Genomic DNA, 23817 nt, shown 5'->3' on the forward strand with positions numbered 1-23817 from the left:
GAAGCCTTGATGCTTAGTGTATCTCAAGGCAGCAAGATCTCGAGGTAAATGATATGACCAAAGTTGTGTTTACTAAATTAATATTTTATTCAAGGCTGAATAATTACAATAATGTCGATTTTGTGAGGATGTAGACATTTGGTTCAAGCAGATGCTGTCATATGAGGTTGTGGGAGAAAAGGGGGTGATGGCTCATCAATAAAATAGGGGTGAGTACACTAGCCACAAGTCATTATCTAAGCAGCCACAATAGTCGAAAGTGTGGCTGGTGTAGCACAGGCACTAAGGTAATTCTTCCTCATCAAATTTGACACGAGGCAAAAATTCTTCTTCCTTCACATTCCATTCTTGTCTTGCCTCCAATAACCGAGCGCTGCTCCCCAATTGGCCAACCAACATGCAAACAGCAGTGCTGTCTGTGTCCCTGCGTGTCGTGCCGCCATACTCGTCATTGCCACCTTGAGGCTCACGTAGTCTTGTCGAAAATAAAACGTGTCTTCGACGTCCCAAACCTTTTCAACGGGAACTAGCACGATTTTCAATCGTCGCTTTGTGCCTCGTTAACTACATACTAGTAGTAGGAACATTGTCTACGAACTATCGCAATCATGGCCGATATAGTCAGTGCCTACATGAGCACGCCTCCTATTGCTAGGTAAGTTGTACAATATCCATCTCGATTCATGCAACATACGCATGTCGAAAACACCAAGCTAATAAAACCTTAACAGGACGGTCGCAACAGCTGTATTTCTATGCTCTGTAGGAGTCTACACAGGCATATTAAGCGCTGAACCTTTCATCTTCCATTACTCCCTACTCTTCAAGTTTCCACCTGGACTCTATCGACTTGTAACAAGCTTCCTAATAACAGGTTCTGGAATGGCTGTGTTGTTTGATACATACTTCGTCTTCACATACTTGAGCCAGCTCGAGAACAACTCCAAATTCCGGAACAAGGAGGACTTGGTCTGGTACTTGATATTCGTCACAAGTGTCATTTGTGTAGGTCATGATTTCTTTCTACCGTCCGTATTCCGTATCATACCGTCTGCACTTCGAGTTGCTACACCTCATATATCTGCCCGCATAGTGATATTTCACTACAGCTATGACGGTTCCTGGAAATGAGGAAGATTACCCCTACACTGCTACTGGCCCGTCATTCGCATACCTCATTAGGGTCAGTTAGGAGTGTAGGCATGGTGGGATGTCTAATTGGATGACTCGGGTAAAGTCTTCGGACACATTTGCTCGGGTGGTTTTCTGCGCCCTACATACTTCGCCTTCCTAGGTTGCTTTCATAAAACTTATTGTGTATACTTGATCATAGTCAGATATGGAACAGCTAGCTAACTAGGATAACAGCCTTTGAACGCGCTCTTCACAGAAGGCATGTTACTCCTACAGGCATTGCTCATTGCAATGTGCTATACAGCAACGCAGGACCAGAGAGGCATGAACGCACACTTTTACATCATCACCATTCCCGCACAGCTTATGCCGTACTGTCTTCTGCTCGTCCAGCTCCTCTTCCCTGGCGGCTGGGTTAATTTCAAGATTGGATTAACTGGCCTTATTGCCGCTCATCTTCATGACTTCCTCACACGGATATACCCCGAGTTTGGAAATGGTCCCAACCTCATCCCCACTCCAGGCTTCCTCTCGTGGTTTGTGAATTCGCCAAGGGTCCGTGACACTGTCTACGGCCAAGCGATCCAGCCCCAGAGGGCAGGAACTGGAAGTGGTCCTTTACCCGATTCATGGAGGAGCAAGGGTCCCGGTAGGCGTCTAGGTTAAAACCACACATAGATTAATAGTTAACGATGGACGATGAATGTAAACATGATCTGAGTCTATGAATCGCTAATTGATGACGCTACTATCTGAATATATTGTGCTTGTTTGTACTTAAATAATACCGTGAAAGTCACTAACCTGCTAGCCTCCTGTCATAGGTCTCAAGTTAATTATGTAGCTAGGTAGATCTACCAATATGGTTACCTATACGAACTACTGTGTCCGTCAAGTAGAGGATCGGCTTTAAGCTCATCATCCAGCCTGTTATGTTTGCAACTCTATGTAATGTCAATTCCATGCTATACCTATTTTTCATAACTCATTCCTAGCAAAGCATCCAAAACGCCATTCATACCTGATATCACAAAGATCCACCTGGGTATCAACTAGATATAAACTGCGAAAATGTGTATAGAAGATCGTCCTCAGCCGTAGAAAGAGCTGTCTCCAGTTTTTACGCTCATATCTTCTCTAAACAACGGCGGGGGTGCAATATACTGTTCTATGATTTCCGTATCCGATGTCAGGTTAGTTTGGGTGGCAACGGGCGCTCCATAGGCGCTACGGTCTTGGAACCGTCGCTCGTGGATTATTAAGGGTTTTGAGATCTGCATGTCGCCATTCTGTCTGTCGACGGGCGTCGCACTTTGAACGTAGATCTGCGGTGGCGAGTACTTCTTGGGGATCTTGATCCGCGACACCGTAGGCAGCGACAGCGACGGAACTCTATTGCGGTGTTGGGGCTGGGGTGGGGGCGGAGGTGGTGACAGGCTGGTGACCTGTATGAGTCGTGTCGTCGCCGAGTCCGCGGGAGAAGGCGACCGGTTCGACGTTCGGGACGGTGGGTGAGTTGCGGGTGGTGGGGGTAGATGTATCGAGACGGCGTCTTCCGCGGCGTTGAGGTATTGCTGTAAGGCGTAGGAATCCGGTGGGTGGTATTTCACGGCGGGTGGGGGGATGGGAGTGACAGTTCTTGATGAGCTCCGGCTTATATTTCCGGGGACGTACGCTGGATGAGTCGGCAAGGCGCCGTTGGAACCCAGGCGACCACTCCGTGGATCAAAGGTATAATTTGCCCGTCGAATTGACATCTCTTTCTCCAGGACATCGTAGTATTCGGCGTTGTTCGTATATGCCTTCTGCGCCTTGAGCTCGTAGTCGCTCATCATAGCAACGGGGGGCCTACTTTCGATAGACGTGAAAGCTCCTTTATTCGGTGCTGTGATGGCGCTACTGCCTATTCGGGGGTCGTAGTCTGATCCCATTCTGCTGTTCTGATCTCGTGCCAGCCTCTTCTCTCGGCGGTGATGAATTGCGAACAGCCCCACACCACCAAGGAATAACAATGACGATCCGGTGGCAATGCCCGCGATTGTCCCGTTGGTCATCGCTGCCGGGTTGGAATTACTTGTCCCTGCTGTGCCGTTGCTAGGCGGCGCCGTGATATTGATTGGGTTCTCTGAGAAGAGCTTTCCCGATAAACCGAGTAGAGTACCCGGCTGAGGGGTCTGCTGGCATCCGGCCTTCAAAGCTAGAAGAACTGATGACAGTTAGCTTGATATATGCTAAATGTTATGATTGACCATACAATTTGACATGTAAATTTGATCAGTACTTGCTTGAAAGCATTGATAGCATGCTTCAACAGCTGGGTCTTTAAAACTGCCATTGTCCGCCGTGCAGTACCCAAACTCTGATCCATTGTTGGGGTTTAAGAGATCATACTTGAGTGACTCAGCTAAGGGAGCACATCCATAGTCGATATCGCAAGGAGACGAAACGGATTTCTGAGCTTTCGGAAACGCGAACAGGCATACGTCAAGGGTGTACCGCAAGTTGTCTACCAGTTCATATTAGTTACCTACTTCGACCACGAGCAAAATAACCGAGGGTCTCTCACATAAAAACCAGGATACATCATTCTCCGTGCCATTCACAGTCTTGCTCTCTTGCAAACACGAAAGACATTCCTGGAATTTAATTCCTGCTGTTGTGGAACTATATTCACTATCGAAGCAAGAAATATCTGACGAGTTGGTCGATGATGCTGCTGGGTCTTGGGAGTCGCCGTCAGAATGGTCTAAGCACAGCGAGGCGCATGACGAGCCTGGTGTGACTTGGAGGCAACTGGTGGTTCCGAGCAACAAAAGTAGAACACAAAAAGTAAGGATATAATGGGGCATTGTAGCGGCCGTAACGGTCTATGATTGAAGGGATTAAGGATACGAGAGGATATGAGTACCATTAGGAACAAAACTCCTACAAATTCAGTGAAGGACGCATTGCAGACCCCTAGGCACCGCGCTCCGCTTGAAAAGACGAGACTTTCTCCAAAAGTAGCACTATGCTCTATGATAGCATTATACAGGAAGGGTGAGGCTCAAGGCCTGCGGTGTGGGAAGTCGCTATCTCATATATGATGGCATTTCCCTCAGCTCCCCGCAACACAAGGCAACTCGAGCCGCCACACGGACATAAAGGCATCCAGTATTCTAGATCTTTAGTCAAGTCTAAGCATTTTGTGAGTGATGGGTGCATCTAGGTAATAAGCTTGTACCTGTTGACTTGTGGAGAATAGTTCTGATAATAGTACTAGATCTCCCTTGGACGGAAGCATAAGCATAGAGGATCCAATGGAATATCAGTAAACCTAGCCGACGGGAATATGTAGGTCGAGGAAAAGGGCTTGGGATCGAGTAAAATTGGCCGAAATGTCTAGGTAGTTTGGCAGGTCTTGCAAGTCTCTCTGGCCACATAGGGGTCCGGGGTTAGACAAGCGACAAAACATCCAGCCAATAGCGATAGAATGGGAAGTGGTGGAAGCGCGAAATCTAGTAGCTCAAGCAAAATCCAGCAAATTGATTGGTTGGTCATTCGCGGGAGAGGTTGGGCCACCCCGAGATTTGGCAAGGATCTCAAAAATGATGGAATCCAATGTAACCAAGCCAAGCAGATCCAGTGGGCTCGCAAACGCCGGCCAAAATGGCGACCGGCTGGACCCTCAGCTCTGATGAACAAGCCAACCGGAGCGTAGTCCTATTGAGCGGGCAACTATCCGTATGTCAATTCTTCCAGATGAAGTCATGACATACTTTAAACGCCCACAAGAAGGCGAGATTGACCGGAGCCGGAGCTCAGTAACCAACAAGGAATTACGCCGTCCATCTATGTGTTTGGGTAAGATCCACCAGAAATCGAAAAAACTAATGTAAACATCGCCTGAGGCTCGCCGACCTCAACGCGTCTAATCAGTCCAGCGATCCTAGAATATGTGAGATCAGGGACACCACGAATAAAGCTTAAACGCGTCAATAATATGGGTGTGATAGCGGCTGCATTGCAGATACAGAGATTATTGCCAATGAGTCCTTACCTAACTGCAGGTTGGTATGTTCTTGCACGCACCTAGGAGGTAGGTAGGTACCTACCTAGAAGGTATGTAGGTACCTGGTACCTACCTAGAAGGCATGTAGGTACCTGGTACCTACCTAGAAGGTATGTAGGTAGGTACCTGAGGGATACCTAGTGCGGAACACAGATTTTCCGGTAGATATCCTCACCAATTTTACAGCTCTGCTAATTGATTAAAACTCACAAGTGTTCCGTACCATGCCACTATTTCTCATCAAAGAGATTACCAGGCAGCTTTGTCAAGTACCTAGTATGTGAAAATTTCTTTTGAAGGTCGTTTATTAGACTCAACTAATGATTTCAGTCCGCAATTGAGACATAACAGGATTCTATGCAGTAATACGGGATTTTCCACCTCCTGGGTGGGTCACTCGACAATTTTTGGCTTTTTTGCGTGTTAGCCCTCGGGAGCTCTGTTGCTAGCCCTAGACTGGCTGGTAGACCCTTGCATTGGCGCTTAACTTTATAGCTAGCAGGGCATAGACGCGTACTACCTACCTAGGTAAGCATGTCGACGACAGCTCTCCAGAGTCCATACTACGAGCTTGGGACCTTCCGTACCGTCCTTATTAATTTCTACCAGTAGACATCCATATTAAATGTACCTGGAAACTTTGGCGCGATTAGTATCCTACTTGGAACTTATTAACCTTATCGCCCATATGACCTACCATCGCACAACTTCGAAGAATAGCATTCCGTGATGACTTACGCCAGAGCTAAATATAAACTCGTCAACCCTACCCTAGTAGGGAGACATACCACTGTTGACCCGTGTATAAAATGCAACCGACTTCCAAAGCCCACATCCAGCTACCTAGGTATCTAAGCTCTCTAATCTAACGACATGCCACTATCGCACCTTGAATCCCTACCTATGGTACTTCTGTTTGCGATGAAGACTAGCGTCAACAGAGCACATGCTCGCATGTTTGCCTCCTCGCCTGTATCAGAAATGGACTGACTCTTGTCCACCCAACATCATAATATTAAACCAGGAACGCGTACATCCGATCCCACATATGCCGTGGACCTAGAGTATCTGACTTGAGTGGTTAAAATCAATACTAGGTGGGCACAGAAGACATAATCACCCCAATTGTTCGTCGCGCGGAATCTCCGTTACACCATCACTACCTTCTAATGCAGGGATGGATTCAGCAGCCACCATATACGATCAAATATTTAGAAGCATGACAAAACCATCCAGCTAGATTTGCTGACTAGAGTATGATCCAATAGATCATGGGCCAGAAAATGAGAAGATACATCATACCCAAGACTTCGAATGTTAGCAATGAAGAATCTTAGTATTGGAGTTTCAGTAGATATCTTTCCATTCTTATTCAATCTCTATCCAGGTAGGTAACAATGGTACCTATGTGAGTAGTAGGAAATCTGGAGCAATGGACACACATCCAACACAAATCAACAGCCTCAAAAAGAAATAAAAGGGACTTCATATAACGTAAGTCAAACACTAACCTAATGGATGCTTCCGCTCTCGTAGGGCTGACAGAATGAAACATTTTACTCAAATAATTAACTCCCTACCAAGCAACTTCAAGTTCTGTTGCCTGATAAATTACCTGGTACCTTAAACCATCAATATATAATTTTGATCGTGCAGTAGGATGCCGAATCATAGGATATGAAGCTCCGTTTTGGTTCGTATTCAACAAAGACCATGTCCTCGCTTTTCTTGTCCCTCCTGCTTGTCATGACTCTTACCGGCCGTATGTAATTAATAATACTTTTTACCTTATTTAATAATTCATGGCTATCCTAGGTTATCCATCCTATTTCTTAATTAATTCACTAAAATTCCATCAAATTTGTCTCTATACTTATACATTATCACACCATATCCAACGTCCGTTTTCTATGTCAAAGCAGTGCTTAAAGATGTAATTATGATCGTCAGATTACCTAGATGTTTCCCTAACACGAATATACGAAGTATAGCAGGCATCTATAATTGTGTGGAGTGCTTTATTTCATCCCTAGTTCTGTATCGAAAAGTCTTGCTTAATACGAAGAATGGTTTAGTACAAAAGGGCATATGTAGCGTCGCGAGTTTCAGTCAAGATCATACTAGATAACCATTCCTTTTCATATCAGGGCCTTCACTATCTAAAGATATCATCTAATATTCTTTCACTGCCAATCTCAACATGCAGAAATTCACAATCCCCCTTCTATGCCAGTTCTTCGTATCCCTAACTCAGGGACTAGTAGTCCATGAGAAGCGGGTGGATTCTTCCTACACCTGGAAAATCAAGGATCTGAACCGACGTAAGGCAACAATAATCTCTATGCTTAGTTACCTAAGAAAATGGATTAACAAGTTGTTTAGTTGTAAGATGGGACGAGAATCTTGTCGACTTGTCTATGACTATTGTTGATGGATCACCCACCGGTGTTTATTGCGAAGTCATTGCAAGAGCCCCTCCTGATACAGACCTTAACGCATGGTCATTTTCGAACTTCAACTGCCTGAACAATGACTGGTCGATCTACTGGGGATATCAATACGGGAATGATGCAGGAGTTATGACTGTAGTCTCGTAAGTAAGAACCTATAAGATACTCCTGTCGTCCATCTTGCTGATCATTTTCGTAACCTTCAGTCCTGATAAAGACAAACGCGCCTTTTTCGGGTTTGATCATGTTAATACACAGACTCATCTGGGAAACTCTGGCCCCAGTCAAGTTTCGGCAGTCTAGTGCTTGGGGGATAAACATCATGGACTTCAGCATAGATTCATATGTTGTTACAATCTCTTGTTTCTCGTCGCTCCTTCACGTCGGACATATCTTTATTTCCAGCTCTCTGAGACCATGAAGTATGGATTATATTAAAACAATGTTAAGATGATGGTATATGGTAAGATTTTCTGGTTCCAATTACTCCTATTTCCTTTCTTTATAAGCAATATGAACTTTTCCATGTACTACTTAGATAGTAGATATCATCAACTCATCATCCCTACTCATGAAGAGCTAATGCATACTGCTACATAAAGTTCTTTTGTAGGAGTTCCTACTGGTTAAAGATAATGTGAATATATATAGCATTTTCACCTCAATACGACGATTCGGTTGCCCTAGTCGTCTCGTGTAACAGTGCGATCGCAAGGATGAGGTATACTGTTGAGTACCTACCTAGGTAATCGTTAACTGGACTCGGCCACGGGTAATCCTAAGCCTCACATGGGACGAGACTGCCCACTGAGTGTCTAAGCAAGTTTGCTTTCAACGTCCACTGCTCCACTTTGCCGCGAAAGTACCGAGGCAGAAGGGCCTCGGAATTAGTGCCCCATGTAATAATAATACTGTATTACACGGTGCTTAGGTAGTATGTAGCTTCCTTTGTAGCGCCAAGCCGCTATACCAAATTTGGATTGAAGCTTAAGGAACGTTGATTTTTCAGGATTACACTTTTAACCTTGATAACTTTATCAAAAGCTGCTTTATCGACTAAATTTTAATATTGAATAATTAATTAATTTTCGAACTTTTTAATAAACCACGTTGCATCATTTTAGCTCTTCTATGTGGTTAGTTATATAGCATTGTTTGAAATTTGTATTTTATGATGATTAAGAATGATCAGGTAATTGCCAAAGTATTTAAATGGATACGCCTAATTAGGTAGTTTTCTTTTACTTAACTTAACTCAACAGAGAGTTGTCCAAAAGAAGTGCAACTAAATTTATTATATTCGCTAAGCCTTAAGCTATACCTAAGTCCTGAAAAAGCCATAGATAAGCTCGAACTAGGAAAGTTATCTAATTATGAAAGTAAAGAGTAGTTAATAGTTGTTATTATATAATATCTAATTAGCTAAACTTAAGTTTAGCGTTACAACTTAGCGTCACTTTTAGACTACATACGGCCTGCTTAGTCAGCAATACAGGTACGTACAGTGTAATACAGTATTATTACTACATGGGGCACTAATTACGAGGTCCTTCTGCGAGGTAACTAGCCGCGCTAGGCAGTCAACTAAATCACCCTATGAATAAGGTGAACGTTAGAGAATAGCTGTACATCATAGTTTGAAGATAGTAGGATAGTGGCCTGATTCAACGACTACTAGATAGGTGGGTAAAGAAGCATGGTGTTTTGGTGTGGAGTGAAAATGACAACACACTTATAGTGGTTCTCCATAGCTACCTAGTCTCAGGGTGTCATAGGGCAATTAGAGGTAATTCATCCATATAGGGATTAGCCCTTGATTACATCAGCTGAGCGTGGGTATACCTAGTATCTAGCACTCCGTTCTATAGGAGCAAAGCTCCCTTTTACTTAATAGATCATTCCGCTCACTATGCTAGAGATCCGGCACCCACAGACTGTGTGACACAGGGTGATTGGTTGGACGTAATGCATTTGTTGGTTGCTAAATTTTCAGATCCTGGCCGGGACCTTCATTACTACAGCACCGTATTCACTAAGGCTTAATTCAACACGCGACTAGAAGCACCTAGGGATAATTTTCACGAGACATAGCTAAATGCTCGAAAACAAGTAACACAGGTAGGTTGAAGTTGAGTTATGAACATATGATTAGGCACTGAGGGAACCTAAGATGCATTTGTGAAATGGGCAGGTAGGTAGGTAGAATGTTATTCCCTTGTTCAAAGTCATTTGTCATTTCATAGCCAGTAGAGGTGGCCAGCAACAGCTCCAATCAAATATCGCACTGATTTGTAAAGGCCAGTGAACGAATAACAATGTATAGATTGCGTTGACCCAAGCTGTCGGGACGAATACCTACGGTCACGCGGCAGCTCGTTTTATGGATTATAGATGGGGTCAACAGGGATATGCCCGACTTTAGGAGGGTTAGATAAAAAAAAAAAAAAACCGTTGTTACCGAATTAAGAGGGTGGGTCCTGTAGCTAAGGTGTGGCTGGTAGGGCATTGCGAGGGGGGCGGGGGAGACCTGTGATAGGCAAGTCAAAAGCGGAAACGTATGATGAGTCAGCAAGGAATGAGCCAATCAGTGAAGAGCTAGTGGGTCCAGCCCGATTCAGGCGCGGATTACGTAAGTACTGATTAGTCAGTTCAAATGAGTGTTCAACTTTAGTCCTACCTACCTAGTAATTGACTGATTATATAATACAGCAGCCCTGGCTTTTAGGTCAGGTCAGGTCAAGTCAGTCCCTGACCTAGGGGCAGTTGAATAAAACCTTCAGATAATAATAAGTCCCCTATTCTAAAAACTTGAGGCTCAAGCTTATATAATTAGCAGAGCGACCAATCAAAAGCAATTGAACCGCAGTGGATGTTGCTTACGTCAAATGTTGTCTTCAACGGGGTGCTTAGTCAGTTGAAGAGCGTTGGATTGATTATATGATAGGTACAGGATAGAACAGGTTAGGTCCAGGGACCTGTTCGTTTCATGATGCGCCTACTACGTAGTAGGTTTCTTTCCCTTTCTGGTTGTCGCTTGTGCAGCCCCACTTAGGCTGGCTTCTTTCGTAGATCTCGGATGCCGTTTCTTCCTGTCAACCGTTTAGTGAACCGACATATAATAGCATGAGGAGCGGCCCGGTTACTCATCATGGGGGCCGAAAGCCCAAGTTGGAAATTTCCCTCGTATGATTTACTAGCTTACCTGCCTAGGTATCTATCGTTACAAATTATAATCTAACGAGGAAACTCAGAGCGTTACTCTAATCATTAAACGGGGAAAAAATCCTTGCTCATCCGTGCACAAAGTTCGTAGATGCCTCGACCGTCGTGACATAGACCAGATCCTAAGCATTATTCGATTTTCCTAGTATCAAGTGTTCAGTTATCGAGCATCACTTCCCAACGTTCTTTTCGTTGGCACTTCTTCTTCATTGAGTCCAACAGTTGTCCACATTGCGAAACAAGGTAGTCCTATTCCTGGTCACCTCCGAGTTAAGACACATAGGCACCTAAGTACTTAACAGAGCCTTGACACGCCCTTCAACCTTTCCTTCTATACCTACCTAGTCATTCTCGGGGTATTACTGTATATATGAGCTGTCTATCTATCGAGCGATTGGAGGAAAATGAGGATAGCTTGCCTACAGTTCGCTCCACAACTTGGAGAGACCGACAATAACCTCAACCGAGCCGACGCGGTTCTGAGCAAGGCAAACCCCGAAGATCTTGATCTCCTTGTTGTACCAGAGTTGGCTTTTACAGGTAAGTTCCTGTTGAAAAGTAGAATGGAGGTACTGACTTTGTGAAGGATATAATTTCAAGTCGCTTCAACAAATCAGTCCCTTTCTCGAACCGCAGGGCTCCGGCGTCAGCGCATTGTGGGCAAGAACCACCGCCCTCAAGTATAATTGTGTGACGCTGGTTGGATATCCCGAACAAGCTGATATCAAAACAAAATGGCCAACATCCCCAGAGTATTATAACTCTGTTATTGTCATTAATGGCGATGGCGAAACAATCGGCCACTATAGAAAAAGCTTCTTGTATTATACAGACGAGACATGGGCATTGGAAGGGCAGGATGGGTTTTGGGAGGGTCATATTCCCGGTCTAGGACACACATCGGTGGGCATTTGTAAGTGGTCCTTTCTATTGACGTATTCCATCTACTCAGCTAACTGTTGATTAAGGTATGGACCTGAAGTAAGGTCTCCGTTCAATGCACATGGATAAACTTGCTGACAGTATATAGCCCGTACAAATTCGAGGCACCATGGCATGCTTTTGAATTCGCATTTCACGTTTTGGAGATGCAATCAAATCTCGTCATCGTCACTATGGCTTGGCTCACCCGAGAAGATGGCCGCCTGTTTTCCCGTATGCCTAATGACCCGGACCTAGAGACCTTATCGTACTGGGTTGCGCGTCTCGAGCCTATCATTCGATCAGATAACCAAGAAGAAATCATAGTTGTTTTCTGCAATCGCACCGGCATTGAGGGAGATGCGGTTTATGCTGGAACTAGCACCGTGATCGGGATAAAAAATGGCGAGGTCTCGGTTTATGGAATGCTGGGAAGGGGAAGTAAAGACCTGTTGGTAGTAGATACGGACGCTGCCCCGTATGCTAAATTAGTATACAGGCCCGATGGGGAAGAGTCGGGAATTATTTCAATGAACGACCATTGGGATGGTGATTTGACTGCTAGACCGACGAAACCCGAGGAGAAGGACTTGTTAGAGAAGCCGACAAAGCTTGCTTCTTCCGGAGAAACGGGATCGAAGAGTGGCTCAACAACTAGGTCTCCTAAGCATGCTAGACCGTCCGAAACTCCGAATCGAAACGTCCAACCTATGTCACCTCTCAGCGAATCAGCACTCGCCAACCACAACCCAATATCCTCTGGGGGCGCGACGAAAGACTACGATTACGTGCCTTTAGGCCGAAGGTCCAGAGCTGGGAGTGACAGGAGTACGGCGTCTATTCAAGGTTCAGTTTCCTCGAGGCATTCGGCTAATTCTAAAGCCTCAAAAGATTCAAGGAAGTCAAAGAGCTCAAGTCGTTCCAGGGCTTCTAAAGGATCTTCTAGTTCAAAAGGGTCGAGTTCTCAGAGATCATCGTCTAGGAAAGTGAGGGTAATGTCTCCTCCGATACAGACTTCGAATCCCAAACCAGCAAATGATACAGTTCCAACTCCAACAGGACCGAGCCCGACACCTTTGGCAATTCGGCCTAAGTTGGTCATTCCGAAGGATGCACATAGACGTCCTCACATCCCCACGCCGCATCCAGCTGCAGCGCAAAAGGCCCCTGGACGAATCTATGGGGGAAGCGTTACGATACAACACCAGAACAATCTTGCAACACCAACTCCATCAACTGCTTTCGACGACTTAAGCCCCCAATCGCCCAATAGGTTCTTCTGGGTTCCATCGGACTCACTCCTACAAACTCCCATGGAACCGCGTATTTGGACGCCTGCATTGGCCGACTCGCCAACTATTGAGCTGCGAACGGCTGTGCCTTCACAAGCGTATATCAAAAACATTGCTACCGTCAGAACACAGCTACCTGTTCCTCCACCAAAAGAAATACTTAGCTCACGATCTCCAAAGCCGAGCGGTGATGTTAAACCCGGGGCCGAAGCGGCGGTAGTCTCCGGGGGTGAACAATCCCGGCCGGCTGCCAAAGATGACCGCGCTCCGGTGAGGCCGTCGTCTCCCAAGTCGCGCAACGCCAGCAGATCGAGGAATCACGAACGCTCAGACTCTGCAGTCGGTCAAAGGGCTGACCTAGCGGCGATTGCTCAGCGCCTAGAAGCTCTATCTCCGCGCCCTAGTTCTGCCGCCGGGCAGAGGATTGAGACGTCCTCGCCGCGTCCCGGCTCAGCTCTGGCTCGACGAGGCGATGGGAAGGAAAAGAGCTCTAGCGATATGCCAGATCGCCCTTCTTCGCCAAAATCTCGCAATGCAAGCCGGAATAGACCCGCCGCAGCCGAGGATTCAGTCGACCAACGGGATTCTAACCTTTCAAGGAGTTCTATCTTAATTGGCGCGAGCCCTAGTATACTTGACAGTACTTCAACTACTAGAGGACCGTCAGCGATGTTTCGGCCGGATAGTCGCATGAGTAACGTGGAGCCCATATACCGCCCCATGTCACGGGAAGCACACTCCCGGAGTAATAGTGTGGCTCTGGTGTACAAGTCTCAGACACCAATTATCCCAGGGCCGGCTGGCAATCGTCCACAGTCCCGCGCCGTCAGTCGTGGGCGGCAGCGTGGAGCAAAAGATGTTACCGGCGCCCTTGACAATACGGATATTGAGAGGAGAGACTGTTCGATTCCCGCTCGGCGACCAAGTGCCCCCTCGATCGGCTTCAGGAGCCCGGCTGAATACGAGGCCGAAATCCAACGTAACTCTCCAGGGAAATCTGTCCAGGGAGTTTCATACGATGATGAGATTGTCAAGGAGATCATCGTGCGTCGCTCGCCGAGCTGCGCGGTTCATGGTAACGAAGGTCATCGGGTCGCAACACCAAGAAGTGGAACCAGCCAAGCCAGAAGTACTCCTGACTCAGAGGAATCGTCGAAAACTAATGATACCAATGAGGGTAGCAAGACGGAACAGAGTTCGGATATACCCACGCTTGCAGTTGAGACTACTGCTAACACAAAAGGTTCGCTCGCCACACCCCCGTTTTCGTTTGATCCTAAGACTCCGAAGGCTATGGCATTCATTCGAGATGACGACCGCCCGATCCCTACTACTCCTATGTCCGCTCCATTTGTTAAACCCTTGAAGCTCGCTAAGTGCTTTGGACAGGAGGCAGTTGGTAAGGTTCTCGTCAGGCCAAAGAGTGCCGTCTGGTAGCGGCGCCGTCACGCGTCTATGAATATGACTACGATTTAATGCCAAGTATACCTCATTGCTCTATTAGCAAGGAGTTATTTAGATCTACGATACATGTCACACGATAGTAATGAGAGTAGCGAAGTTAGAATGACTGATTAACAAGCAAAATTGCGCACGGTGTTGGAGCAATGGAATGGATGGTTGATTCTTGCATTCACCTTTTCAACGCATCATGTATTACGGCTTGGGGTTCTGAAATCTATCGTTTTTTTTATCATGTAACCAAGTTCTCTAGTAGCGATGCTTTGGTAGTGTTGTCGCGAGTAGCATCATATCCATAAGTGCATGATACTAAAACAATCAAAGGCGGAGCCTACTGAAAATTAATTAAGCCTTGGGCTATCTCATGTTGTTCATGTAGGCTGTCTACCCTGCCCTTCCATTGGATAATATCCATGGCGGTCCTTCACATACCGGTACCTGGCTGCCTGGGTACGTCGGGCTAATGCTGATCTACAGTGCCACCTGGCCGCTGGAACCGTGGCCAACCCGTCCCATCGGTCGAAATAACCTTGGCTGGCCGACGAGGAGACCGTGCATATAAGGCTGAGCGACAAATTTTGTTGCAATCTTGAGCCCGGTTTTTAATTGCTTTGACTATTTTCTAGGTAGTAAAAGGATATTTGAATAGTGCTAATAGAGGCTATGTCTTGTTACTATGTAATTGTTGAAATACCTAGGATTATTAATTAGGGAAATGGCGGAAATTCATGCTCTGGAGGGATGACATGCATTCCTGCCAGCCTGCTTCATGTAGGCATTTGCATAGGTGCATATGCTATATGCATGTTGGTTCAGTCTGTCCAAGCGGGCGCTTGGAGCTGGCAAATCCAAGCAAGGATTACGTAGCCCGTGTGATAGAATCGGGCTCGTCTCGGATTGGCACGTTCGCTTCAGTACGGGCCGATGGACTACCTTCGCTCGGTTACAAAGGGTAAAAGGTTCCTCTTCGTGGAAGGATACATGTAAATGAAATGAAAATAGGAAAGGAAGGCGTAAATAAGTCTGAAGGAGGCAGGTACCTGTCGTATTTGTGACAGGTCGTATAAATAAGGTATTATGCCAGCGTTTGCCAGGTTCCATAGCCTCCGCTTCCTTCCCGTACCTCTCTGGGTACCTAGGTATCTAGGTAGGAGGTATCCATCTTAAACGGGAGTTTGCCGTTCTTTTATTCAGAGTTACAGTTGCGACGAGAACAAGCGGCGGGATTTAAGGGTCACATACCTACAGAAAGCCGTGACACGGAACCTGCAATCACGTGGACTCAACCCTCTGTAGGTCTCGTGAAGTCGGCCGTCAGGGATTCTCAATTGGAACTTGGAAGTGCTCCCCAATACAACATCAACTGACAATTTCCGAGTTGAACGTCTTCCAAGCCAGCGACATCTAAGTATCGTGATAGCTTTTCAACAATACCTAAACAGCATAGCTTTCTACTAAGCAAGACTCAGTAATCAACTAGTCTTAAGGTCAAAATACTGTCTCTACTATACTGTAGGTACCTACGATACTATCTACTTGCCTAAGCATGCTAGGAGAGTTGCCACAAGTATAGCATATGAGATCTTTTTCCTAGGTAGGTGTTTGACCCGAAGCAGAACGTCACAGTTTATTCTCTGCGGCAATAATATATGGGGTCTAGGTGCCGGGTCTTTCGCTTTTGAGCCCGTTTGAGCCTTTATAGTTACCTACTACTAAAAGATAATATGCTTCCAGTTATTCGCACCCTTTTGGCATTCTCAGTCTCGGTAGGTTTCGCTATTGTGCTTGAGACTTCCACGCAGTTAACCGACTAATGCTAGATCCCGGAACGTCAATCTGCTGCTCTACGATTCTGCACGTGTTACGGTTGCAAGACATGAAAGCAAGCATAGGTACGAGCTACGCATCATGGATTGGCCAACTCAAACCCGCTGTAGTTAGAAGGTTGCTCTCTTCCTCGTCAGGAGCTGATGTATGTTGGCACACTGCAGCAGGTACAATCTACACAGTGACATGAGATATTCTTACTAGGTTCATGCCACATTCTTTACCTAGCTTGCAATATGTATTTTTTCTGGAAGATGTCTAGCATTTAGCCTACTATGATATTCTTTTCAACGTCGTGCTTTGTACCCGACCAGGCGGCCAACCTCCTTTTTCTTTTATGTTTTCAAAGAATTGTCATAAAATATCGTATGAGAGACATGTTGATTGACGGACGACCACGCTGGTAGCTTGGAACAACATAACGTGCCTTACCACCGATGGAACATATTATCGGGTCTTAGTCGACAGCTTTTCTAACTAGGTCTAGGATGTCTATCGGAAGTAATTTATCTAAGACGATGACATGAGCTCCTTTTCCCTGTTTTAGTGAATGTCTTTAGTCTGGGATGGACACCTAGAATCATATAGAGAGCTAACTGCAGGAAGCCGATGGGTATATGTCACAGAGGTCTCACAAGATCCACGCAGTGAATGGCAATACATGAAGACGCGGCATCGAAGCAAACAACGACCCTCGCCTTGTTGTGTTTCCAAGAGACCTAGATAGATGACGAATAAGGTTGACCCGAAGCGGAACGGATACGTGATTCTTCGCCATCATATCGCTTGTTCAATGTCTCATAATACCTTGTTCATGTCGCGCACATTCGTAAATGCAGACATCCCGCTGTTTGCTTCTAAGCATGATCCTTGATCTTCAGTAAACACATTCAGAAATATGCTATCATATCAAGGTGGGAGACGACGAAATCCCGGGAAGTAGATGGGTATATAAGGAGCCGCCCGAATCAACGCAACTTCGATCTATAGTATCAATTCCACAATTTCAATTCGAAGCAAAGAGTAACAGTTGCAACAATATCCAAAATGAAGTTTCCTTGGTCAAGATTTCTCTCCTTTTACGTCGGGTTCGTTACAGTCTGTCTGGCAGCGTCACTTGAATCGACGGGAGATTTGTCGGTATCCGATGTCCGCCGCACCAAATACCAAGACAACACGACCTGCACATGGCATTTCACCGTAATCAACTCTACTTCGGAAGCTGGCATGACGGATATCTTTAGCTGTAACTTCGACGTCAGAGTCGTGGAAGGGACAGACTGCGGCGCGGCATCCTTCGAAAATTCCTGCAGCAATAATAGTTCGTATACAGTTAACGGCGGACACAGCGACCAAGGATTTGTCGTGATCGTTCTCGTCAATAATGATCAAGGATCCTTGGCATACTTCGCATTCTCAGACGAAGACCTGGATTCTGCGTCTAAGGTCTCTAATCAGACTATGCCAACGTATCCACAGGCAACTACCCAGCGACGCGATTTGATCGTAGGACGACAGGACAGCAACAGCACTCCCTCTTCTACCGAATGGAAAATCGAGGATCTTTTTAGAGGTATGGTACATAGAGGGAACCTTTAGGGAATTTCACAGCTGACATGAGATATTTATTAGACGTCAATGTCCAAAAGCATACGGTGACGGTGGGCTTTAGACTCCTTGATGGAAGCATGGGTGGTTCACATTGTATGCTCACACTTACACCCCCCGAAGGTGTTGATATGCAAAGCTGGGCGTGGTATAACCAGGAATGCGTAGGGAGCGGTTACTTCGCTTCGTGGGGATATATGGAAACTGGTGACGCTGGTATCATGACGATAGTCAAGTAAGCCCCGCAACGCATTGCCCCAGTTGTAATAGAGAATCACGATATGCTAATGTGCGTCTGCAAAGTTCGACTCGCAATGGCCTGGCGTTCTTCGGATTCTCCAATATCAACTCCAGTTCGTACTTAGGGGATGCGGGACCAAGTACGGTTTCATACTGTAACTGCGGCTGACCATGACTTGGAAAAGCCTGTAAAAAGCTCGAAGGAACTTCGAAAAGGTGCAGGCCTACTCGTTTTATCTGGAAGTAATGTTAGATATTAGATAGAGGATAATATGAAGTACTCCAACCTATCCAAGGCCAACCTAACATATGGGCCTAGGGGCTTGTATACCTAAGCGCGCGGCTACTCTAATACATCTTCAAGGACTCCACATTGTTGCTCACCGTCTTGAAGATTCAGAATGATAAATCTACCAACAATACAAGTTTAGGCAAAGAATACGATCTCTCTAGCCACACAGACATGGACGTGACATCCTACACTTGACGTACTAGGCCTGAAGACTTTTCGCGGCACAGGGTTCTAGACTTGCGGTCAAGTAATATTACGTACCTACCTAGGTACTTGAAAGAAGGATCAATATGTCTCACAAAGTATCTACATGAACGTAACAGTTGGGTTATCGCCCTGCGACGGCGAGGCGCCGCATCGCCAAGACTGTGGTCCAACACTCCATAAATGGAATACTCGCAACGGGTACCTACTTCTGGATGATCGGAATAGGTATCATGGCAATAATAATCCATTAATTGGAAATGGCTAATACAACTCTATTGGCATCGTAATCTATGTAATAGCCTAGAATTTTACTTGGTGATAACCATGACAATATTCCGCTGCAGAAAATATCCCTAAGTAAAGAGCTGCCGTGTAACTTGACTTGACGTCTTTAGGCGGGAGGAGACGCTATGTACCTTGTAGTAATGTTTGGAAGGTTTATCAATCAGGTGGGGTCGGGTAGCTCCATAGTAGTTGATACCTACTACGTGCATGAACTGTGAAGGCAGGCTGGGAGGTGGGAATAAGGTCACATTCAACATCATAAAATCATTCGATGTCGGCAGTGGGATTTTTTGCCCTTTGAAAATACCGATGACACCATCATGATATGGAGAATTAAGCGCGCGTATCTACCTGATGTGCATATCCATTAACTTGGTGGCCGATTATGACTGGCCCCCTTTTCGAGGAAATCGAATGACGAGCTTGTACTTGGGCTGAATCTCATATTTATTTGTCGGGGAAGGTATCTTTAAAAGAAGGATTGCAGCCTTTCTTAGTTATAGGTTAGAACTTCACCATTCTCCTCCGCACCAAGAGGTGCTGTAAACAGTAACTAGGTACAATTCATATGATTACATTCATGGGAGAAAATGTTAAGCCGAGAACATTCATCATAGCTACGTAGATCTGGGAGTTTTTACACGTGTGGATCGTTGGGCTGAATCTTGGTGGTTCGCTGATGGCCCTTGTCAGTTTTTGGAGAGCGCTAAACAAGCACTCGCAAGTGGCTGCGATAGACGGTTACCCCTGTTGTGATCTTTTGAGAATTACCCTAACTGGTGGTTTGTAGGGACGACCTAAATCGACCCCACTCGCTATCCACTGCTATAGGTACGTACAATTAGTTGTTAGGATAGCCCGCCTTGGAGTATGATCCATCCCGCCTTCACATATATGTAACACTACCATCGTGGTTTTAACTTTCGCCCTCTCACACGATAAGCACTAGGTCACCAAATTCTCGAGTACCGACTCGGCGACCGCTAAGTTGTCGCGGGAGCAGGTGGCGCCGTCGACTATATCGCAGTAGAAGCTGTCCTACCAAGTCCACCGTTTCAAAGCTGCCCTGCCAACAGATCCCGAGATATTCGCACGGTAGTCATTAGGTAGTAAGACGAGCACGAAATTGCGACGATGAAGATCGCTTGCTTGCAATTCGCCCCTCAGGTATTATCAGGTCGGTCAATGAAGTAGATACCAAGCTAATTTTGATCAAGGTTGGCGATGTCGACAACAATCTAAACCGAGCCGATGCCATCCTGAACAAGGCGAACCCCCAAGACTTAGACCTTCTCGTCCTACCCGAATTAGCGGTAACAGGTAATTATTCGCGATATCGCGGTGTGCGACAAGAACACAGGCTAATTCGCCCAGGTTACAACTTTCGATCGTTGCGTGACATCTCTCCGTTTCTCGAGCCGACGGGGGCGGGGATTTCCTCAGTATGGGCCAGGACAACTGCTCTCAAATACAACTGCACGACCATTGTTGGATATCCGGAGAAGATGGACGTTTCTAGACAATGGCCGACGTCTCCTGAATATTATAATTCTGCGTTGATGGTAAACCAAGACGGAGATACGATTGGTCATTATAGGAAGACGCATTTGTATTATACTGACGAAACATGGGCTCTCGAGGGATCCGGCTTCTTCAGGGGTCGTCTTCCTGGTATAAAGGGTAATGTAGCCATGGGCATCTGTAAGTCTTCTATGATTCATAACGATTTTGTGGTCTTTTCCTGGCTAACGAAGTTCACTAGGTATGGACATTAAGTAAGCGGCACACTTGACAGACAGCTTACCCTACCTAGATACTAACCTTTTTGATAGTCCATATAAATTTGAAGCCCCGTGGCATGCCTTCGAGTTTGCGTTCCACGTCTTGGAATCAAATGCGAATCTAGTCATTTTGAGCATGGCTTGGCTTACTACCGAGGACTTCGGGGTCTACTCGAGTAAAAGTTCGGAGCCAGACTTGGACACATTAACCTACTGGTTGACTAGATTGGAGCCTCTGATTCGCGCCGAAACTGAAGAAGAGATTATCGTCATCTTTGCGAATCGGACTGGGGTTGAGGATAATGCAGTGTACGCAGGTACGAGTGCAGTAATTGGAATTAAAGAAGGCGAAGTGAGTGTCTATGGAGTTCTTTCGCGTGGGGCGAAAGAACTTCTGGTCGTCGATACTGATGCAGCACCGTACGCGAAACTAGTATATCGGCCAGAAGATGATGGGAGATCGGTTAGTACGACGGAGGGCGAGACTCAATTACCACAAAGTGGAAAAAAAAGTTCAGGAGGTACGCCAAATAGCCACAGCGCGCCAGCAGGTGCCTCTGGAAGCCCGGGGGCATCGACTGAGCCCAACACCGAAGACCTAGAGCCGCTTGTAGAGACCGGTCGTCGAAGCGTGCCGCGTACTGTGCATGTCGATACCCCAATTTCGCCGCGATATTTTTGGCAAAGGTCAACTGCAGGATCCGAATATAATGGATCCACAGACGGTTCTGTTCCTCGAAGCATCAAACGAGATGCCAATGTCGAGTCATCGGGGTCCGTAAATAGACTGAACGACACCATTACGGCTAGCGAGACTCCTGTCAAACGGCCTGGTTCAACGAAATCCCGCAATGCAAGCCGCCATAGGCCCCATAACTCACAACCTGCTAGTACAGCAGAGCAAGTGTCTCAGTCAAACCCGATAGGAGTAAGGAGGCAAAAAGATCAGGATGTCAAAGTAACACCTAGGAGACCAACGACCGACGTTGGACAAACAATGCTATCTCCTGATTTAGATAAGCTAGGTGCAGACCTCATGGTGTTCGAAGGACCTTTAACCAACGGGCCAAGGCGGGATAGTCTTATATGTCATGTGGATGAAGATGATTATGCTGCGGTACTATTGGCCAAGCATAAAGACTACGCCGTAAAGAAGCCGAGCAAACCCGATACACGCAATGGTCGTTCTAGCTCTCGACACGCCAAATCCAATGGCTCGCCAAAGGAAGGTAGTGGCAGGTCTCAGTCGAGAAGTAAAGTCTCAAACGGATCGCCGACAATTCCTTTTGAGACAAGTCAGGGGACACCTGTTCGACCGGCAAGTCGTGGAAGACACCGAAGCGGCAGCACGACAACGCCGAAGGGTTTATCGAAGAAGTCATCGCACAGTCGTATGGCGTCAAACGGGCCCCCTCAAACACGACTTGATGAAGTGCGGAGAACACCCAAGGAACTCGGCCACAACGCTAGACATAAACGTGAGGGTTCAGCGAGCGCAACATCTCCATCTCGTCAGCATCGGTATGATCCCGTACCATTGCCAAATAAGCCAGCTAGGTACATGAACTCGGAACCGGCCGTTGAACGTGAAGTGACGCTGCCCGTCAGGACGAAGCATCGCAAAGATGATTCTCGCTCTGCATTGACTAAGGGGGCAGCAGCTTCCCCGGAGATTAATCATCCAAGTCCGAGTGGTTATGTCCCCTCGACTGTAGCGGAGACTAGAGTACCGGCACCGAAGGTCTTCCCAGAAAGAATCCCGCCAACGCCCAAGGCTATGATACTTCCTCCCGATTATGATGGCAGTGTCAACCATCAGAGTATGCCTGCGCTACCAAGAAAAGAGCCACAGGTAGTTAGCATGAAATGCGTCGATGAAAGCACCGATGTACGGTCCGATAGGCCAAGGAGTGCGGTATGGTAAATCGTGAGTAGGGACTTGTCGGGAAATTATGGTGATACCACCTTGTTTATTCTAGCGAGGAGTTCAAGGAAAGGGAGTATGTATGTTAGTTCCGGGTTGTATGCCATGAGACGTTATAGATGTATGGAAGTTTAAGTACTTTCTTTTGAATGAAGAAGGCTTGTTGATGAACATATGGTTTTGCATAGGTATTGAAGTGTTTTTCTGTGTTTTATGTAAGAACACCGGTCACTTTGTAGACCAGCCATATTGCGACTCATTGGGGGCATTTAAGGAGATATACGCGCGACTTGATACGCTTGGGAACAGAAGTGCATCCCTTACCTTGGTAAGGTAAGGTATACAGGTATGGATGTACAAGGAAGATCGATGTCATAGGTCAGCCCTTACGTCCGTATAAACTCGGGTTGCCGATTCTATCGGAGCTTCAAGACAACGTACTTATCCGAATCCTCTGTATCAAGCACATGCCACGTTTAGATACACGCTAAGCATGTGAAGCGATACCCTAATGACGACTCATTGACGAGAGATTGCTTTAATGCATGTCGATTCAAACTTGTATGTTGAATGCCAATCAATGCGCAAAATCGCTGTACTACCAACTTCACTAAATACTACCTCATACGCTGGGTTGGACGCTTGGAGAGTTTAAGTGTATATAACTTAGTAGTTACTAAAGATATCTATTTTCGGCATTGGGGTGGAAGAGCAATAGGGACCCGAAGGATCGGCAGAGCCGCCGGTGGCGTAGCCGATCATATGGTATTCGTTACGGCCCCGTAAGTCATAAACAAACCACAATTGAAAAACATGCTCGAATAGCCATGTGGCTTCGACATAATGGCTTCTCGTCAACCGCTTGGTAAGAAATGTTTGCTCTTCTACTGCGCTAGTCTGGGCGCTTGAGAGCAAGACATTCTATGCAACACCATAATATTTAGCGAATGAGGGTAAACCGGCATTCTCCGGTCTCTTCGTCATCAAGTCCCGACAGCCTGGATCGCTTAGCACACCAAAATCTCCTGGCGGTTCGCTCGTGCGAGACTTCGTTGATGTGATACGAGTGACGAGACACCATCAGACCCCCGATCAGGAGGGACCTGTGCCGGACTCCCTCAA

The 23817-nt window shown here is 46.3% G+C and overlaps 6 protein-coding genes across 6 annotated transcripts; 5 read left to right on the top strand and 1 right to left on the bottom strand.

Annotated features, from left to right (window-relative positions):
- The first annotated feature begins 340 nt into the window (after positions 1–340).
- On the top strand, positions 341–1859 carry F4807DRAFT_404360 (Der1-like family-domain-containing protein). The gene is made up of 3 exons (XM_047996107.1): positions 341–655; positions 732–1005; positions 1369–1859. The coding sequence occupies exons 1-3, from the start codon at positions 609–611 to the stop codon at positions 1798–1800; spliced, it is 753 nt and encodes a 250-aa protein (XP_047859250.1). The 5' UTR covers positions 341–608; the 3' UTR covers positions 1801–1859.
- Positions 1860–4727, bottom strand: F4807DRAFT_404363 (uncharacterized protein). The gene is made up of 3 exons (XM_047996108.1): positions 3701–4727; positions 3389–3640; positions 1860–3340 (listed from the first exon to the last, which is right to left on the bottom strand). The coding sequence occupies exons 1-3, from the start codon at positions 3981–3983 to the stop codon at positions 2226–2228; spliced, it is 1650 nt and encodes a 549-aa protein (XP_047859251.1). The 5' UTR covers positions 3984–4727; the 3' UTR covers positions 1860–2225.
- Positions 4728–7385: 2658 nt separating this feature from the next.
- F4807DRAFT_466223 (uncharacterized protein) lies at positions 7386–8070 on the top strand (the record flags this gene model as incomplete). Its single annotated transcript, XM_048002360.1, has 3 exons — positions 7386–7506; positions 7568–7778; positions 7842–8070. The coding sequence occupies 3 exons, from the start codon at positions 7386–7388 to the stop codon at positions 7936–7938; spliced, it is 429 nt and encodes a 142-aa protein (XP_047859252.1). The 3' UTR covers positions 7939–8070.
- Positions 8071–10901: 2831 nt separating this feature from the next.
- Positions 10902–14883, top strand: F4807DRAFT_404367 (uncharacterized protein). The gene is made up of 5 exons (XM_047996109.1): positions 10902–11397; positions 11444–11770; positions 11826–11838; positions 11888–14313; positions 14460–14883. The coding sequence occupies exons 1-5, from the start codon at positions 11262–11264 to the stop codon at positions 14471–14473; spliced, it is 2916 nt and encodes a 971-aa protein (XP_047859253.1). The 5' UTR covers positions 10902–11261; the 3' UTR covers positions 14474–14883.
- A 2409-nt stretch (positions 14884–17292) lies between these two features.
- F4807DRAFT_404369 (uncharacterized protein) lies at positions 17293–18377 on the top strand. The gene is made up of 2 exons (XM_047996110.1): positions 17293–17969; positions 18079–18377. Exon 1 carries the CDS (start codon positions 17406–17408, stop codon positions 17955–17957), a length of 552 nt encoding a protein of 183 aa, XP_047859254.1. The 5' UTR covers positions 17293–17405; the 3' UTR covers positions 17958–17969; positions 18079–18377.
- A 1296-nt stretch (positions 18378–19673) lies between these two features.
- F4807DRAFT_404373 (carbon-nitrogen hydrolase) lies at positions 19674–23119 on the top strand. The gene is made up of 5 exons (XM_047996111.1): positions 19674–20157; positions 20208–20310; positions 20365–20691; positions 20753–20765; positions 20823–23119. The coding sequence occupies exons 1-5, from the start codon at positions 20125–20127 to the stop codon at positions 22693–22695; spliced, it is 2349 nt and encodes a 782-aa protein (XP_047859255.1). The 5' UTR covers positions 19674–20124; the 3' UTR covers positions 22696–23119.
- The last annotated feature ends 698 nt before the right edge of the window (positions 23120–23817 follow it).

This window comes from Annulohypoxylon truncatum (assembly GCF_022578515.1).
Source record: "Annulohypoxylon truncatum strain CBS 140777 unplaced genomic scaffold F4807scaffold_1, whole genome shotgun sequence".
In the NCBI taxonomy this organism is placed as follows: domain Eukaryota; kingdom Fungi; phylum Ascomycota; class Sordariomycetes; order Xylariales; family Hypoxylaceae; genus Annulohypoxylon; species Annulohypoxylon truncatum.

Excerpts from the sequence above, each read along its gene's own strand:
- F4807DRAFT_404360 (XM_047996107.1), top strand. The coding sequence starts at position 609 with ATGGCCGATATAGTCAGTGCCTACATGAGCACGCCTCCTATTGCTAG. Across the intron at positions 656-731 it reads AGCACGCCTCCTATTGCTAG|GACGGTCGCAACAGCTGTAT; the intron begins GTAAGTTGTACA and ends AAACCTTAACAG. Across the intron at positions 1,006-1,368 it reads TCGTCACAAGTGTCATTTGT|CCTTTGAACGCGCTCTTCAC; the intron begins GTAGGTCATGAT and ends CTAGGATAACAG.
- F4807DRAFT_404373 (XM_047996111.1), top strand. The coding sequence starts at position 20,125 with ATGAAGATCGCTTGCTTGCAATTCGCCCCTCAG. Across the intron at positions 20,158-20,207 it reads GCTTGCAATTCGCCCCTCAG|GTTGGCGATGTCGACAACAA; the intron begins GTATTATCAGGT and ends ATTTTGATCAAG. Across the intron at positions 20,311-20,364 it reads ACCCGAATTAGCGGTAACAG|GTTACAACTTTCGATCGTTG; the intron begins GTAATTATTCGC and ends TAATTCGCCCAG.
- F4807DRAFT_404369 (XM_047996110.1), top strand. The coding sequence starts at position 17,406 with ATGAAGTTTCCTTGGTCAAGATTTCTCTCCTTTTACGTCGGGTTCGTT.
- F4807DRAFT_404363 (XM_047996108.1), bottom strand. The coding sequence starts at position 3,983 with ATGCCCCATTATATCCTTACTTTTTGTGTTCTACTTTTGTTGCTCGGA. Across the intron at positions 3,641-3,700 it reads TGATGTATCCTGGTTTTTAT|ACAACTTGCGGTACACCCTT; the intron begins GTGAGAGACCCT and ends ATGAACTGGTAG. Across the intron at positions 3,341-3,388 it reads TCAAATTTACATGTCAAATT|TTCTTCTAGCTTTGAAGGCC; the intron begins GTATGGTCAATC and ends AACTGTCATCAG.
- F4807DRAFT_404367 (XM_047996109.1), top strand. The coding sequence starts at position 11,262 with ATGAGGATAGCTTGCCTACAGTTCGCTCCACAACTTGGAGAGACCGAC. Across the intron at positions 11,398-11,443 it reads ACCAGAGTTGGCTTTTACAG|GATATAATTTCAAGTCGCTT; the intron begins GTAAGTTCCTGT and ends GACTTTGTGAAG.